The sequence below is a fragment of the Paroedura picta genome, chromosome 6 (genome assembly GCF_049243985.1).
Source record: "Paroedura picta isolate Pp20150507F chromosome 6, Ppicta_v3.0, whole genome shotgun sequence".
Taxonomy (NCBI): Eukaryota; Metazoa; Chordata; class Lepidosauria; order Squamata; family Gekkonidae; genus Paroedura; species Paroedura picta.
In genome coordinates this window covers 20,724,194-20,741,896 of record NC_135374.1, presented here as the reverse complement: position 1 = coordinate 20,741,896, position 17,703 = coordinate 20,724,194, and the positions used below count along the sequence as shown (strand labels likewise).

Below are 17,703 nucleotides of genomic sequence, written 5' to 3'. Positions count from 1 at the left end.
CTGGGAAATGCCATTTCGTTCCGAATGTCACAGTGAAGCAGCATGGCTGTACTACAGGGAATGTACCCTGCCCACCCTTAAAACAGCTCCACTGGCTTTTTATTTGTTTCCAGGAACAATTTAAAGGGTTGGTTCTTATTTTGAGAGCCTTATATAGCTTGGGAGCAGAGTACATAATATATGAATTTCTCCTGCATGAAGCTATCAGCCTTTATGTTCTCCCTCCCTGGCTCTGGCATTTCCTCAGTGACCACCACCCCCTTCCAGCTCTATCTTTTAATTGTTGTTCTTATGTTTTTTGATAACATATTTTAGCTTTTGTTTTGTGAACAATAAATAAATGATTATATCTTTCGTCAGAGGCTCTCATCTAAGTGCACTGATAAGGTCAGAGGGAAGGGAAGCATGTTTTCCTGGGAGTAAGCCCCACTGAATAAAATGGGCCTTACTTCATAGTAGACCCAGTTAGGCTTGCTCCCTATATTGCCTAAAAGCAAGTGTCTGAATTTGCTTGTTGCTCCTTTTTGTGCTATCCCTGTTTCCTTTGGTGTAGTGATTTTACCTGGAAAAGGGCCATGTGACAAAGTAGGGACAGGAAATCCAGCTATGTGGCAGGCAATGCTTTATGGTGTACTTACTTACTAAATACTTACTAAAATAAACTCCTCCAGAGCAGTTTGATTCATAGTGTCCTTTTCAGGGTTGAAAGGAAAATGCACAAAATCTATACAATGAAAAACAGTATTTTTGAAGATACCTTCTGACTCTCCAAAGGAAGACAATGTTACAATCATTGGGGATATGAGGTTGAATCACTGGATTACTTAACCAGAGCTGGATCTTATGACTCCTTTCCATTAAAACACCCTTAAAAGGATTTTGCCCTCTAATAGGTATAGAGGAATCTAATAGTGGCAGACTTTATTAATGATTAAATGGTAATTCATCTCCCTCCCTGGACCCATCCTCAAAAAGTTAGGCTTTGGTGTGGAGTTTATTTAATTGCAGAAATGCCATTAAAAATGGAAAGCCCTTAAAATGTTTTTTTTTCCTTTAACAGGAAGGGGTAGATTTTATTAATTATTAAATTGTAATTCATCATATGTTCTCCCCCACCCCTTATCCTCAAAAAGCCCTGACCAGGGAATGTCTGTTTTTTCCCCAGCTACCCTTTAATATCTATGCTCTCTACCTTCTGACTGCAACTTTCCTGAGGCCACGGCTGCTGAGAGACAGGGGGTAGGGAAAGCCAAGGCACCGACTACCCAGGGGCTTGTGGAGCTGGGCAGTTCATCTGATTCATGTTCTTATGAGGTTTGGGTTGGATCTTTATGGTTCTGGGGGCAAACAGTCACCCTGAGCAGTCCTGCAGGGCAGGGACCTGTTCCTTTTCTTTCTTTTTTTCAGCTTATGCTTCAAGACTTTTTCTGCTTGTATGCTCAGGGTGGCTCACAACAGCTATAAAGTACGTTAAATTGCATTAAAATCAATAAAATCATCAGTTTTACGAATTATTAAAAGAGAGTATCGATGTTTCAGACAGACCACCTCTTTTTCTTTTGAGAGGGAGGGGCACATAAAGTGTACCTGTGTCACTAGTAGTAGATGTTAACTTGTAGGCTGGGCGTTTTCAGTAATGGTAGTATTGTGATTATTACTAAATCGCTGATGTGCTCATTGACACAGATTAAATATAGACAGAGACAGCAAAATCTCTCCATCTCCAACCCTAGCATGAAATCGCCTACCTTGACCCTGTATTTGGTTGAGGATGAAGCCCTGAACACATTTACAGCCTGCTCTGAGAAAGTCAGTCAAAGAAACTAGAACACCATCATCTTGCTTATTCACCAGATTAGCCCTGAGCTTTAGGAATGAGCTACCCCATCACCAAATCATAATTAGGGGGGGGGGGATGAGTAGCACCACCAGAAATCGAGAGAACTTCTTACTTGTGCCAAATTTTATAATACTTGGCCGTGATGAATAACTGCATGAGTCCAGAGCATATAATGCAATCTGCTTGGCTTGCTGCATTTCTGAACCTGCCATGGAATTGGAGCAGTCCAGGCAGATGATGACTTCTCCACAGGAGCTTGAACGTTCCTGCGGTTCAGGAAACTTTGGCTGAAACACAAGCATGCATGCCTAAAGGAAGAAGATTGGAAACACTGATGAAGCAGACAGTACTACAAGGTTCTCAAAGACCACCCATGCTAATACCACCTGTATGTTCAACACATGCAAAATTATATGTGCTCCTTCATGTTAGGAGTGGCTTAGAGCCCCCAACATGAAGGGGGGGGGATAATCTAAGAACATGTGGATGCTGGCCCTACTCCTTACAATATAAGGGGACCCCTGTTTCTTACATATAAAAGGCCCCATTTTGTCCGAGGGCTCACCAAATCTAGACCTAGCAATGGAGACCAGAAAAATTAAGCATATACAGTGCAAGTGGGTGGGAAAGGGAACAGAAACTAGGGTGGCCCAAGGTGAGGTTAACTGACTGCCATTTCTTCCTGTCTTCATATTCTCTTGTCTTCTCCAAAGTTTGCCCAATCAAGCTAATTCAGGTTTTGTTTTGTTTTTTGCTAAATCAAAGCACAGTTCAGACAAAGTTAAGATGTTTTTATTTCAAGAGAGAAGGCACAAGCACATGCTTTACTCTCCGGAGAATCAACGCAACCTAAACAAGTCCAAATGTGTCTGGAATGCATCTTTCAACTGAGTATCTGATGCTCCTGACCTCTGCTGTGCTGGGCAAGGAATGAGCCAATACAAGGAACTGAATGCCACTGCTTTAAAATCTCATCTAGCCTTTCAGATTTCTGCTTGTATCAGTTGTTGGAAGGATAGGAGTCACTTGCTGCACAGGGAAAATGGTGAATGAACTGGGGGGAGGGGGGAGAGTTACCCAAACCCTACTTACTGGCCCAAAGCCACCTGCCATCTGCAAAGAATCACACAGCATCTGAACCCACAATCAAAAAGGTACCGGACAAATACATGTGTGATCGGATACTTTCCCAGTACATGGTAGTTGTCAGTAAACTTTAAATATAGTTTAATATAAAGTTTGAGATTGCTGGTCCTGGGAGATTTTGGAGGCGGAGCCTGAGGAGGGCAGGGCTTGGGGAGGGGAAGCACTTCAACGGGGAATAATGTCATTGAGGCCAACTTCCAAAGTAGCCATTTTCTTCAGGTGAACTGATCTGTCACCTGGAGATCAGTTGTAATACCAGGAGATCCCTAGCCACCACCCAGAGCCTGGCAACCCTAAAACAGTCCTTAGAAATGCGGAACTTATTTCTCAAATTAGACTTTTGACTAAAAAGTTGTTTTGATAGTCACTGGTTAGTTTATCAGTGGCACGCTTACCTCAGTCCCTTTGTCTGGATGCTTCTCTACCCACATTCTGGGCAAAAACACATCGCCAATCCAGATTTCCATGGCAAACGCAGAGTAATTCAAAGAACTGCCATCCACAGTACGGATCACTGCTTTGCAGTCTGTTTTCTGGATTGGTGTGTGGGGAAGGAGGGTGTTTGTTAGTGTTAGTGGAGAAACCCAGTTTATTTTCACCTGAATTTGAAATGAGCTGCTGAGTTAGCACAAGGACATACAGGATCAGCTACAGCAGTGGTCTCCAACCTTTTTATCACCGGGGACCACTCAACGCCAGGGACCACTCACCAGAGACCACTCAACGCCTTTTAATGAGGCCCGGTGGGGGGGGGGTAGTTTACTCCTCTACTCCCAACCACTGCCCTAGTGCTCTCTGATCGATATGGTAATGTTTAAACATCCCTTCAAAATAAGATACAGACACGCCACAACAATGAAGTGTGTTGTAAAGGGCTGGGGGGGGGGATGAAGTAAAGGGCCGGGGGGGCGGGGGGAGAAGGCGTCCTTCGGGGCCCACCTCCAATTAGTCAAAGGACCACATGTGGTCTGTGGCCCACAGGTTGGGGATCGCTAAGCTACAGGACCACTGGCATTGATACAGCTGTCGAAGCCAATCCTTTTAGTGAGGTAAGAATGACTAGAACCTGATGATCATGGAGGCATATTACAGAAGTGTATTTTTTTGTGATGAAGTTGGGCAGGAGATAAAGGCTTGGACCATTCAGTTAAGTTGGATTCCATAATTCTCTTCCACAAAATCTTCTACAAAAAGAGAATGATTTACTCCAATACAGAATGACTTTTGGTGATGGAGAAAGGCTTTCTCCAACGAAGAAAAGTTCGTTGAGGGAAGTTGGATCCAACCCATAGGATCCAACCCAAAATATTTTTTAGAATCATGCAGCACCATATAGTGCTTTTCAATTAATTTAATTTAATTCCAACTCTATGATTCTATAAAAAAAAAACATTATTGCATGCCACTCTGACAGAAAATAATGAAAACAAATATGGCTACAAGCTCAAATTGGAATGATTTATTTGACAATTCCCAGTCCCCGAAAACAGATGTCAGAAGGATTTACATACCTTTATTTCAAGCTGATGCGTCCAGCAGCAAATTTTATTAATCTTAAAGGGCATTTCAACAGACATCTCCAAAGAGAACCCACTGCTGTTAGATAAAGAGAAACCGTATATACTCAACAGCTGCAATTATGATGTGGCTTATACTACAAGAAATATCTGCTTTACTGTAAAGTGATTTTGATGCTAATTAGAAAACCTCATCCTCATAATCTATGTGAAGATGGGTCTTGGAATGATGGTCATTTTTTAAAATGCAAAAACGTCCTATGCGGCAGCCTTAGAGAAAATCTTTAAGACATGCAACAAAAAATGCAAAGGAAATCCGTTATGGAAGTAATTGGTGACCAGCAAAATTTAAAGGACCCAGAGACAGGAGCAGTAAACATCCAGGAGGCTGGGCATGAGGCATGCACTTTGCTAGTTAGCCATACTCCTTTTGGTACAGCCACAGGCAGCAAGTGTAACACTCCAGTGTTGCATCACGATATTTGTTATTTTGTGGACAATTTCAAACCTTCAAACCTTCATTTCATCTCATTGAGATCTTTAATTTTACATAAAGTTTAAAAACTGAAAACATTTAAAAACAAAATTAAAAAATATGGAGTTTTAATGTTTGATGTTTGTACAGACATCGTACGTGACAATCTGATTTTCGCAACTTTCAAAATGATACAGTCTGAATTAATCATGACATGTTCCATTTTGATGTAAAATAGAATGAGACCGAAAGGGACAGCACTTAGACAACCCTAGTAGACAGCCAGGCCTGTAACTGTGTTCAAAGTTTAAAAAAACATTCCCAGAGATCCAATCTGAAAAACAGCACAGAAAAACCATCCAGAAAAAGCAGGAATGCAATGTAGTGGCCACATCTGTACAGAATAAGTCAACAAACAGTGGCAATTGTGGACTAAATTGTAGGCTAAATGATCGGTGTGGAACCAGCTATAGACCCTGCACGTCTTTTGTCAACATGGCAAACATCCATCTAACCTAATATGCTTAAAAGTGGATTTTTAGAAAAGAAATGGAACATTTTAAAGACATATGCTAACAGATCATTATTAAAGCTACTCACCCTGGTTTTGTTCCTATTTGCTTAACTGCAACTGTTTTTACCGTATCCTATGAAGAGAAAAGTTTATGAATGGTTACAATTAAATAATTGTATGCATTTGTTATTTTTAAAAAACTTGCTAAAATATCTCCCTCTCTCATTAATTTGTATCACCAAGCTAGCCCAGGCAAGCCCATTCCCTTCAGATGTTAGGAGCTAACCAGGGCTGATGCGGGCCAGTATTTGGATGGGAGGCCTCCAGGGACTTGGGTGGCAGTTCCACCAAGGGACACTAGGGGCCTTGATGTGGAGGCAGGTAATGGGAAACCACCTCCAAATGTCCCTTGCCTGGTTGCCAGACAATCCTTGGATCTCCTGGCTACACTAGAAATGCCATATGCTATGATGATAAATACACATAAATAGATATAGAAGGAGCTGATGTTGATGCCTCATAGGCTAATGCAGAAGAAGCAAGCATGTTTTCTCCACACAACCACCTAAATTTTACCCATTCAGCAAATCACATGGGTCAATCCTATAAAGCAGCGGACCGCAACCTTTTGCAGGCCGCAGACCGCTGCGCCAGTGTGTGGTGAGAGGGCGACCCAGGGCCGCGCACGCGCAGCAGCCCCAGCACAAACGTGCATGCGTGGAAAGTCCGCCCATGCGCGTTTGCGCTGCCAGCATGCCGGCAGCCGTGGCTCCCTCTCCCCGCCCCTCCAGGCCATAAGGTTATAACGTTATAACATTATAATACTGCTGTGTAAAACTGCAAGACTGCTTTTTTAAAAGAAAAAAAAAGAATTGTAATGTGATCACCCCCCCCCCTTTACAAAAAGGCAATTTTTCGGAACGAAGGGAGGGGGAGGAAGGGGAGAGGAAGGACGGCGATGAGGAAAGGTGCATTCCCAAACAACTCAAAATGGCGGGTGTGGGGAAAAACCTGATTGCATGCCTTTCTACATTGGTCAGCCCTGAATAAGACCCTTTTAGACCCCGCTTGAAAAGATGAAATCTGGTTTTCCAGGGATTCCTTTGCTGTGGGGCAAGTGAGGGGGCAATTCAGGATTGCACCTGAAGAAGCAAATTTTAGCATAGAAACAGATTAAAAATTCAACCCTTTAAAAATGCTAATCCGAATGATATTGCTAGTGCGGAAACCGTCCTAGAAGGATGGCACTGTAGGAATCTGATCATTTCTAGGTGTATACCAATTGACTGTGTAAGAGCCTCTTGTGGCGCAGAGTGGTAAGGCAGTCGTCTGAAAGCTTTGCCTATGAGGCTGGGAGTTCGATCCCAGCAGCCGGCTCGAGGTTGACTCAGCCTTCCATCCTTCCGAGGTCGGTAAAATGAGGACCCAGCTTGCTACTGGGGGGTAAACGGTAATGACTGGGGAAGGCACTGGCAAACCACCCCGTATGGTGCTTGCACAGGGGATACCTTTACCTTTAATTGACTGTGTATATATAGAAATGGCCTTTGGCTATAAACAATAAAATCTATTCATTCACTCACTTGACTGGTTTTGCAACCTCCCGAAATGGAATTTGGGCAATGCAAGATGGCAGCAGCCATGTGACTGAATCATCAATCACTCCCTCTCTCTCATGTGCACATAGATGCAGAAAACCTTTAGAACAATTTCATGAAGGAAATAGGGCACAGGAGTTCAAGAAAATAGGGAGTGTGGCAAAGTGAAAAGAGAATTGTCACTATACCACAATGCAAACCAAATCCACAATATACACCTTATGCTCATGGAGACAACTCAATACTCCAGTTTAAAAGTCACAGTTAGCAGCATGCATTTTGCAAGGCATGAAATCCAACATTCTGGCTGTTAAAAAAACGATAACCTGCATAAAACATGCTACAAACAGACATTCATAATAATTTAGTATGTAGTAAGGGTCTGACTCCTGCTGACAGCTGCTTGGAAGCATTTTGATGGTAACTATTTCAGGAGTTCTGAGTCTCTAACTGAAAGGGACCCACCTGTGTATTTTCATTTAAGGCTTTGTCCTGTTGCCATGGTGCCACAGCTGCAGGCAGGCAGAAGGAAAGATGTTGAAAGACATAATCCAGCTCCGTAATGTAGGTGATTTTGATTAGAACTCTGGTTGAAGGTGGCAGGTTTCCAACAGAAACAGTAAAAATGTCCTATGGTGAAAGATATACTCATCAAATCACATTGTTACAAGCAAGTCAACTTCATTTTATGGGATGCTACCACGCAAAAAAAAAAAAAGCTATTTGTGTTATTAATTCTAGACAGGATGACAGAAAAACTAGGAACTACTAGTAGTGATTTACGGAGATACCCTCCTTGAATTCCTTGCAGATGTTCAAATTCACCACATAAGATCACACTACCCTATCCTGCCTGGTGTGCCTGCTCCTCCCTTGCCACTGACCACAACTTGCCTATTGGGGCCAGCATGTATAGGTCCTAGCACCCATAAACTCAATCGACACCATGTGCATATGCCTTGTGCAGCCACTCTATTCCTGCCCTCCCCAATCATGAGTTTCAGAGAGCTTGGGGGAGGGATCTCAGAGAGTTGTGAGACCTTTGTCTTCCTAATTCTTTAGTATCTAGAGAAGAGGTAGGGGAGGGGTGGATGGGGGGGGCAGGTCTCACATCATGCATGCTTACATAGTCATAAAAGAATCATAGCCAGTGACAACCACAAATAATGGCAGGCTATTAATAATGACAGGCTATTTATTGTGAGAAGGCAAACCTTTGCGTACATCTGCCACAGGTGCCACTTTCCTCATGAATCTGCTGCTTCTGGTTCTGCAGTTGGCCAGTTGGTACTTCAGAGCAGACCAGATTCTGGGCTAGGAGCCTCTGATTGCCAACTCCTAGCACAGGTGGATGCTGGGAGTTTGCAGCTAGAGGCCCCTATGGCATGAGCATCAGATACTTTGAAAAATAAATGGAGCTCTGTGCATGCTGATATAATAAAAGGTACGATCAACCATCCTGTTCTTACAGGCGCGTCCTGATCCATCAAATAAGCCCCATCGCCTCGAGCGACAGCATCTCGGTATTCCCGGTGAGCTACTCCTTTTTCCTTCACCTACAGAAATAATTTCAAAATCAATATAAGTGATAAGGAAAGTTTAAAAGTCTACTTTGTCATAGGTCTGCACTTGGAAGGAAATCTGGAGAAACAGGTGTGGTTCTCTGCTGTAAGTCACTACTTGGTGAATTATGGTCTGTATATTTAACCTTTGGCTTTTGGTCTTAATGGGCCAGTTGTTCCTTAAGACAAGGTCAGATCAAGGTATTTGGCTACCCCACAGTCTTTGCTTATCGGTTACCCCAAAGTAGCCAAGGCATGGGGGACAGGAAGAATCTCCATAGCAACGGCACCAGTTTCAGGAGATGCCAATAGCCACAACTTGTATCTATTTGTTCCTCCCACGTCACCACCAGCCAGCCACATCCCAAGCACTTACTTTGGCAGTGAACCAGCCTTGGAAAGACCAAGCTGTTTTACTGGGAGGAGGAGGAGGGATACACTGCTCATTTCTGGAACATGTTTTGCTTTGAAGATCTCACCAGCAAAGATAATACACAACCGGGAAGTTGCCCTCCTTCCCCTTACCCTCATGACTGGCATCAGCAACCAACCCAACAGGGCTGCTGCCTGAGCCCTTATTTGGCAGGATGGCCTACCAAACTAAGGATCTTACTTTCCATGGTACTTTCATAGCACTTAGGAGTCGACTGGGTGAGAATTAAGGATGAGGAAGTGATGCAAAAATTGAGGAAGTGAGCAAACAACATGCTCTTGCTGGGAGAACAGGAAGTCTCTTTCAAGGGAGAGGTTTCAGGACTCTTGCCAGACAAGCTGGGGCCAACCCTGTCAAGCCTTTCCCCATGACTTTCTACTGCCACATCATCTTACCTCTCCTATTATATGCTTCCCTTTGATGAAAGCCTCAAATCCACATACAGCAGCTCTGTCATCCAAAGGAAAGACATATTTGGCTTCAATGGGGCTGTCAGATGTATTTTCATAGGTCTGAAATACTATCACCTGAAATGTATATAAATATTACTTGTGTGCGAGTGTATCAAAGTACGGTTTCCAATGAGATAGCTCTAATGGAAGTGCTTTCACACAGGTGCTAGATTTGAAAATAAATATTTCCCCTCCAAAGATTAACATCTAAAAACACTTGAGCCTTATCTTCTGCAAACAATGAACATTGTCCTTTTAAAAACAAACAACCCCCACCCCCCAACCCAAACGTTATCAACCAGGGTTTTTTGAAACCCTGGGGTCTCTTGACGGCCCTGGAAGAGTTTCCTGAACAGGTGGGAATTAATTAAAAAAATATTTAAAAAATTTGTTAAAAATTTATTGGGTGATGTGATCCATCCACCCTTCCCAAAATGTTCAGTGATGGGCCTGGAGAGGGTGGGAAGGGGAGGAGCCTGTATACAGGTGGGCCTGTATACAGCTATGCTTTCCAACCATAGTCTGCATGGTTATGCCACTTCTGGGGTTTCTTGAAGCCTGGAGAATGTTTCGGGAGTCTCTCAACAGCAAAAAAGGCTACCGTAACTTGAACAAATCCTTCAGTACTATAAAGGATTACCTCTGCAGCGAAGTCTATTATTCTTCCCTTGATATGAACATCTTTCAGAGGAATCGGGTTTCCAGATCTGTCCAGGAGACCAGCAGCCATATCATCCAGTATATTTTTGTCTGGTATCTCAAAATCTAAAGAAAATTTTCAGGAAAAGGATTAGGCTAAACTTAAATAATCAGGGTCAGGGTGGCTTTTCCAGTAGTTAGAGCAGCCTTTCTCAAACTCTTTACCACTGAGAAACTCCTGAAACTTTCTTCAAGCTTTGAGAAACTCCGGAAGTGTTATCAACAAGCCACGCCTCCCTGCCACATCCACGGAAGTCACCAGAAGGGACATCATCCAGACACTCCCACTGGATGTGATATCATGTTCCATCACCCCCCAATCACAGAAGCAGTTCAGCGCCCTAATCCACAGGGTGGGGAACTAGGATGGGGTAAGCATCCCCGGCTCCATTGGCCCTTGCCATCCCCCAACCCCCAACGCACTTAAGTTAAAATGAGAGTACTTGCCTCTCTGGATTCCAGTCGCTACCATGTGTGATGAACCTCAGCCAGAAAGGGTTTTTATGACCAGAACCCCTTCCCCTTTCCACTCCTTCCAGGCCCATCAGTGGCCATTTTGGGAAGGGTGCACTTCCTCACATATTATTTTTGTAGTGCATACTGCAGCGCCGATGGCAATCCCAACCCATTCCACAAAGGTAAGAAAATGGCATAAACTCAAGGCAGCAGACAGCAGTTGAACCGTAATGACCCTCTACAACTCATGCAATTAATTTAACATATAGGGCCAAACAAGACTGATACATTTAGTTCCTTCCTCAGAAATGCACGAGGGAAACAGGAGTACATGGGGTGGGAACTAGAAAAGTGAGCATGAGCTGTATTAGGTATATTGGGATGGGTGGGCACCACGTGGGCACCTTGATATAAATTCAGGCTCTGCGATGGTGTGGAGCAATAAGTATGCACCAAGTAAATCCAGAAAGATAGTGTGAAGGTGGTCCCTTCATACTATAAAACCAAAAATACAGCCACTAATCACGCTTACCGATTCTAGTTTCCCCATAAGCCCTTTTGCTAACGTATTTATTGCATTCTGAATTCCAGCTGATGTAATGCACTACAGAAAGAAGCTTCACGGTTTTATATAGAAAACATTTCTTACCTTTGCGCTGTGGTTGATGCTCTGGGACAGCTGCCTGGTCTTCTAGCTTTGCCTGAATTGTGGGATGGAATTCCTTTACTTGGTCATCAGCGAGGCAAAACTTAACCACGTATTTCATTTTGATCTGACTCGTTCTGTATACCACAAACTCATCATCCTTGCAGAAGAAAACAGAAAATAAACTTTAAGAGCTCTGCCACAGCAACAAACCTACTTCACAGGGTGGGGAAGTAGATTTTGCATTAACATCTCACTCAGGTAGCTGCTGAGAGCTGGTCATGGCAAAAGTATTGCCCACTAGTGGGAGATCCAGAATGGCCCAAGGTATTACAGTGAACCAAGAAGAGGTGCAAGGTTGAGAATCAATGCCTTAGTTGGAAGTAGGGTTGCCTGTTTCGGGAAATATCTGGACATTTTGGGGACAGGATCTGGAGAGGGCAGGGTGAGAAGGGACCTCAGCAGGATATAAGGCCACAGAGTCTACCCTCCAAAGCAGCCATTTTCTCCAGGGGAACTGATCTTGGTCGCTTGGAGATCAACGGTAACAGCAAAAGATCTCCAGGTGGCTCCTGGAGGCTGACATTCATGGTTGGAACTCTAAGAGGGATGGGGAATCTCAAGGCTTACAAGCGTAATTAACTTTTATTGAACATCCTCCAACTCTTATTCTGGAGTCAAAGGAGTCCCATTCATGTCATGTGTTTTCTTTTCAAAATCACAGTATTCAACAACTTTAATTGTATTGATAGTTGTTTGTGCACTGATAGAAGAATTCAGAATATTTCAGTGTTAACTCCAATGGGCTCCCACACAGCCTCTGTGCCTTAACCATGCACTTTCTTCTTCAAGAGAAACCACCCAAATGACACAAATTAAAGCACCTACAAGTACAAATGGTTAACAACTACTTAATCACAGTACAAAATAAATGAGGCGTTTCACAATGTTTATTTCTTAGGCTTATATACTGTTCTTCCTGACAGGCAGCTCACAAAAATCATCAATTAAAATATCCACAATATCTTTTACAATTAAAACATCCATGGTCAAGCAACCATTTTTATAGGTGGCACCAGTTCATAGAACTAGCATCTGAATAAGTAATGGTGTGCTATCTGAACCTTCTGTCCCTTGGGATAGGATTGTAAATATTAAATGAACGCAAATATTGACAAAGTGAAACTCTCACCAAGATAAACACATAGTACTTTATGGAATATATAAACATTCTGCCAAAATACGTTACGATTCATAGTCACATGATTTCCGCAATCCTTGCCACTGCCTGCCTAGGTGTGTCACGTGATAATTCCCATACTGCTTTCTTTTTTTTTTGAGGGGGTTATTTTTTCACACTAGTAAAACAGTTTGATTATTTGGATCTGCACCTGGAAAGCCTCTTGTGGCGCAGAGTGGTAAGGCAGCAGACATGCAGTCTGAAGCTCTGCCTAGGAGGCTGGGGGTTCAATCCCAGCAGCCGGCTCAAAGTTGACTCAGCCTTCCATCCTTCCGAGGTAGGTAAAATGAGTACCCAGCTTGCTGGGGGGGAAACGGTAATGACTGGGGAAGGCACTGGCAAACCACCCTATATTGAGTCTGCCATGAAAACGCTAGAGGGCGTCACCCCAAGGGTCAGACATGAGTTGGTGCTTGCACAGGGAATACCTTTAGCTTTACCTTACCTGGAATGCTGAGTTACTGCCGCTGGTCTTGCGGACTCCGTGCACGCTGTCGTAGCCTGCTGGGGCAGTAGTTAATGAAAGATCCTTCTGATAAGTATCCAGACAACTTCCAAGTGCTACGTCACAGATCACTAGCAGTCGGGTTCCATCTATCTTATTAGGCTGAGAGTACTGGATGCAGGTACTGTTAAAACAAGACACACACTTGAGACATTTTATCACTTTCTTTCGCTTGACAGTGCAGGAAGCGGCATGACCTAGCCTTAAATGAAGCACACCTCTGCCCTGTGCCATAAACAGAGATACCCCTATCGTTAAATATTCCAGACCTTATGGAGTTGCTGAAATAAATGCCGCAGCCCAAGTTCCCGGAATCAGTTCTTTCGATGCCATGGTCTTCGACAACCATCGTTGGCAGGAGGAGGCCCCTGAAAACAAAAGATTAACCTTGTAATGCATCCTGGTTCACAGAGACATGGTTTCTAGACACCGGGACCATAAATGGGGACAGGGGGAGAAGATAAGGCAAGAAGGACCCAAATAGTTCATGCCCTCTCTCTGTCCCCACCATCACAGAAAAACAACTACAGGGCATGAAGAAAGCTCTCATCCCACCTCTCAACATGCAACTTGCCTCTTTTATGCCCATACTGATTGAGGAGGCCACGTGGACAAAGGGAGAGGACACAGGCCACCATTTCTCATCTCAGCTGCTTGATACTGCAGCGGTGAGAAAGAGATGCTGTGATCAATCTTGCTCTTGTCAACAACCGTAAATAACAAGTCACCATGACATTGTTTGAATTATTAGTTAGGACAGCCATTTCTCTCTCTCTCCAGGGAGAGAATGACTGGATAGTTGCCACTGCACTCTCTTGTGCACAACTGGAAATAAGCAGAGCTACCAGAGCAGGTACAAAACTATGGGGAGAATGTGACATCTTCATGCGCCCTCTTGCCCAGCTTGTCTGGAGGGTTGGACTTGGGTGTCAGCAGTATGTGGATGACACGCAGCTCTACTTGTTAAAGAGCGGTTGACCAAATACTCCACCCTATTCTTTGAACAGGTGCCTGGGACCTGTGATGGAGTGGTTCCAGCAAAACCACCTGAAGCTTAACCCCATGAAGATGGAGGTCCTAGCTGGGAAGGAACAGACCTCCCCTGCCTTGACAGGGTGTACTTACAAGCTGCGCAGACAGTAAGGAATTTGGGGGTGGCTTTTGACACCTCCTTTAACAAGGAGGTGCAGGTCACAAAAGCTGCCAGCAGGTATTTTTCCACCTCCACAAGGCAAAGCCACTAGCACCCTACCTGGCCCAGAACACCTAGTCACAGTGATCCATGCAATGGTCACCTCCAGGCTACATTACTGTAACTCCTTCTATATGGGCCTACCCTTATCCCTGACCCAGAAATTACAACTGGTACAGAACGTGCTTGCCCTGGTCATTACAAGGATCTCATGGAAAGCTCACATTTGACCTGTTCTCCAGCAGCTGCACTGGCTGCCAGTGGAGTTCTGGATCAGGTTTAAGGTGTTGTTTTAACCTTCAAGGTCTTACGTGGTATATCTTACGGAACACCTCTCTACCCCCTGAAGAGTGTTTCACTCCACTAGTGCCAAATTGCTGGTCATGCCCAGCTCCAGAGAAGCGTACCTGGCCTTGATGAGAACCAGGGCCTTCTCAACCCTGAATCCAGCTAGGTGGAATGAGTTGCTAGCTGAGATCCAGGCCCTTTTGGAACTGTCAACGTTCCAAAGGGCCTGCAAAATGGCACTCTTCTACCAGGCATACGGTTGAGGCCAAGGCTAACATTTATTGTCATCTAAATGGGCTCCCTTGCCACCATCCCCTTCATTCCATCTGACCTCAGATTTTTAGTGACAGTGCATGTTTGTGCGTAAATTAATTGTTATAAATGCATATGGTTTTATCTTTTGTATGTATTTTTAATCTATTGTTAGCCTCCCCCTCCCGCAGACTGCAGCTAGAGAGGGGTGGCCTAGAAATAAAAATATAACAACAACAACAGCTCCTCAAGCCACTACCGAGAAAGGATGCCAACAAAGTTGGATGGAGATGAAGCGTGGAGTAAGGGCTGGATGTTGCCGAGAGTACTCTCAAAAGCAGCCATTTCGGTTCTTCTACTGACATTATATATCTGCAGAACTTCTATGGGGCGTTTGCTGAAAGACAATTAAAAGGAACACGGAAATCAAACGGATATTCAAGGAGGCAGATTTTCATTTCAAAACCGACTACTACAGACATGTGATATAACACCCTGCCTTACCTAACATCGGCACCCAGAGGTGATAGACCATGCACTGGCAGAGACACTGACAGGATTATAAGATCAGGAATATCCAGGAGTGTAACAAGTCATCACTCTTTTGAGCTCTCCTCCTATATGCATTTCTTAAAAAATGGTTCTTATGGGTCTTTCAGAACTTATCTTATAAAACTATAGCATTGAGGGGAAAAAAGACTTAAAAGCTGGGGACTAAGAGACTAGAAACAAGTTCTCAGTGTTAAAACTTACCTGAAGTTATTTTGGACTACTTGGTGTTTAACATTAATAAACTCTTCACTGTTTGCATCCAGGACATCTATCTTGCACCCCAAAGACTGGTACTTAGAAAGGGATGGTGGGCTAGGGCATGACATATTTATTTCATGGACATTCAGCATGTCCCTGAGTAGCTGTGAAAACAACAGAGATGCTCATTTTCTAGACAGGGTTACAATGAAGCTAAACTTTACTAGGAAGCATTATCAAGGTATAAGATACCCTGCAGTGACATCTATTTTTTTAATTCCTATTCTGTAGAGACTGCAATCTAAATCAATAAGGGGCAACACACACAAAACATACACACCCCCACCAAAAATCTGATAAAGGAAGAAAACAATAGTTGGGCGATTATATGCAAACGGTAATGGCTTTAGATCAGGGGTGGGCAAACTGTGGCCCTCCAGATGTCCATGGACTACAATTCCCATGAGCCCCTGCCAGAATTGTAGTCCATGGACATCTGGAGGGCCACAGTTTGCCCATCCCTGCTTTAGATAATACTCCAAAGGACATTACAGTGAAGGAATATTTGGGAAGGACATAAACTCCCTCTCTCACTGTCTCTCTCCCCCTCTCTTCTGACAGGCCTTTCAAAGCAAACTGAAGACATTTTTCTTCTGGAATGCCTTGGAACTGAATTAAGAGAACAGGGTGATGGCAGAGGTCTTTTTGTACAGTTTGACTGAATTGCATATTTTACATGTGTGTGCATTATTGTAAAAATCTCAAGTATTCTCTCCCTTGGTTGCCTGGGACGCTTCCTTAATAAACAAAATCTATGCCAATATGAAAGAACTCCCAGAGAACACTTCCTCACACATCAGCAATTTGAATTATATTGATAGTGTAATCCACTGAATAGTGGATTCAATAAGATGCAGAGTTGCTTGTGTGCCAGAACATCAGCTCTTTAATGATTACACAACCTGCCAGCTGATCAGAGGTTCCTGTCAAAACTGTGATTGGCTCTAAGTGAAGCCCCCTGATTGGACAAATACAACAACAAATAGCCAGCTGGATCCTGCATGCCAGCCAATAACAATTATGCATCCCCAATTATAGCTCTAGGATCCCTGTTCCCCATTTCTGCTAAACAGCACACACAACATAAAGAACGCTGCTTGGTTTCAGCCTGACAATCAAAATATAACTGGGATGCATCAGCAATGAGGGTTGTATTTCCGGACCCCCCAACTGGGGAAATAGTCGAAATATACAGAATATACACTGAAACTTGGAACCAGCCTCGTATGAAGAGCGGTTGCAGCACTCTCTCTGGTGAACGAGGTTTCCTATTCAAGGACTCAGGGCACCCGTTATTAGCAAATAAGTATTTTGCTTGGTCAGTATTTTCACTATGGGTGATATTGGACAAAGTTCATGAAAATTCTTGAACTTTTTAGTGAAAGGATATTTCACCATGGTGAAACTTGTGATTATGATTACAAGAAGTCTTTACATCTGAAGGCACTGAAAACAGGCATCAAATGCTGGCCACCCATCTGCATGTTACCTGGCAGAGATCCTGCTTGCTAGACAACAGCCTTTTGCAAACATTATCATCTATCCCGCTTTTGTGAGGGAGGACAGTGTAGAATTCAGCCATCACTGCTGCCAGCTCTCTTGGAGATTTCCCTTCATCCAATGCCTTCTTGGCCCGAAGCAGAACACCTTCTGCTTTGCTCACCTTTTAAGAAAACAAGGTACTTGGTTTACATTTTAAAAAAATATGATGCACATTTTTGGGGATGTCGATAAGACTTTTGGATTTTCCAGATTTTATTAGCCAAGAATTTTACTGCACCCTGAAAAATGAAATCCTTAAGCAGACCTTTGAGCTTGTCAAGGAAACCTGAAAAAGTGTACCCCAGATACATTTTAGCCTTTTTGTCACTGTTCCCAACTCCTTCATTCACAGATATTAGTGCCAGATAAAGATCTTATGGAATGGATGGGGCAAAGATCAGGATTTCTGATGTTTGCTCCTTTTTTCTTTTTTTTAAAGAAAAGGTCAGAGTAGGCATGCCTGTTTACTCTGGAAAATGTAAGCACACAGTCTTCAAACGCACAGAAAATACGGCAATGTTTACTTCGGGATATAA

At 43.5% G+C, this 17,703-nt stretch overlaps 1 protein-coding gene across 4 annotated transcripts in view; it reads right to left on the bottom strand.

Annotated features, from left to right (window-relative positions):
• The window catches only part of PARP4 (poly(ADP-ribose) polymerase family member 4), a 52,477-nt gene that overhangs the window by 17,675 nt on the left and 17,099 nt on the right, over positions 1-17,703 (bottom strand). For 3 of the 4 annotated variants that reach the window (XR_013231740.1, XM_077341633.1, XM_077341632.1), the window contains exons 9-23: positions 17,115-17,288; positions 15,569-15,729; positions 15,075-15,212; positions 13,353-13,451; positions 13,024-13,207; positions 11,342-11,498; positions 10,178-10,302; positions 9,481-9,612; positions 8,560-8,646; positions 7,556-7,720; positions 5,579-5,625; positions 4,498-4,582; positions 3,382-3,519; positions 1,953-2,148; positions 654-724 (exon numbers count right to left, since the gene is read on the bottom strand). Coding sequence is in view for 3 of the 4 variants with exons in the window: in XM_077341633.1 (XP_077197748.1) it covers positions 654-724; positions 1,953-2,148; positions 3,382-3,519; positions 4,498-4,582; positions 5,579-5,625; positions 7,556-7,720; positions 8,560-8,646; positions 9,481-9,612; positions 10,178-10,302; positions 11,342-11,498; positions 13,024-13,207; positions 13,353-13,451; positions 15,075-15,212; positions 15,569-15,729; positions 17,115-17,288 (1,959 nt within the window). In the remaining variant the exon portion in view is untranslated. The remainder of the gene's footprint in view (positions 1-653; positions 725-1,952; positions 2,149-3,381; positions 3,520-4,497; positions 4,583-5,578; positions 5,626-7,555; positions 7,721-8,559; positions 8,647-9,480; positions 9,613-10,177; positions 10,303-11,341; positions 11,499-13,023; positions 13,208-13,352; positions 13,452-15,074; positions 15,213-15,568; positions 15,730-17,114; positions 17,289-17,703) is intronic. The other variant, XM_077341634.1, reaches the window with a different exon arrangement.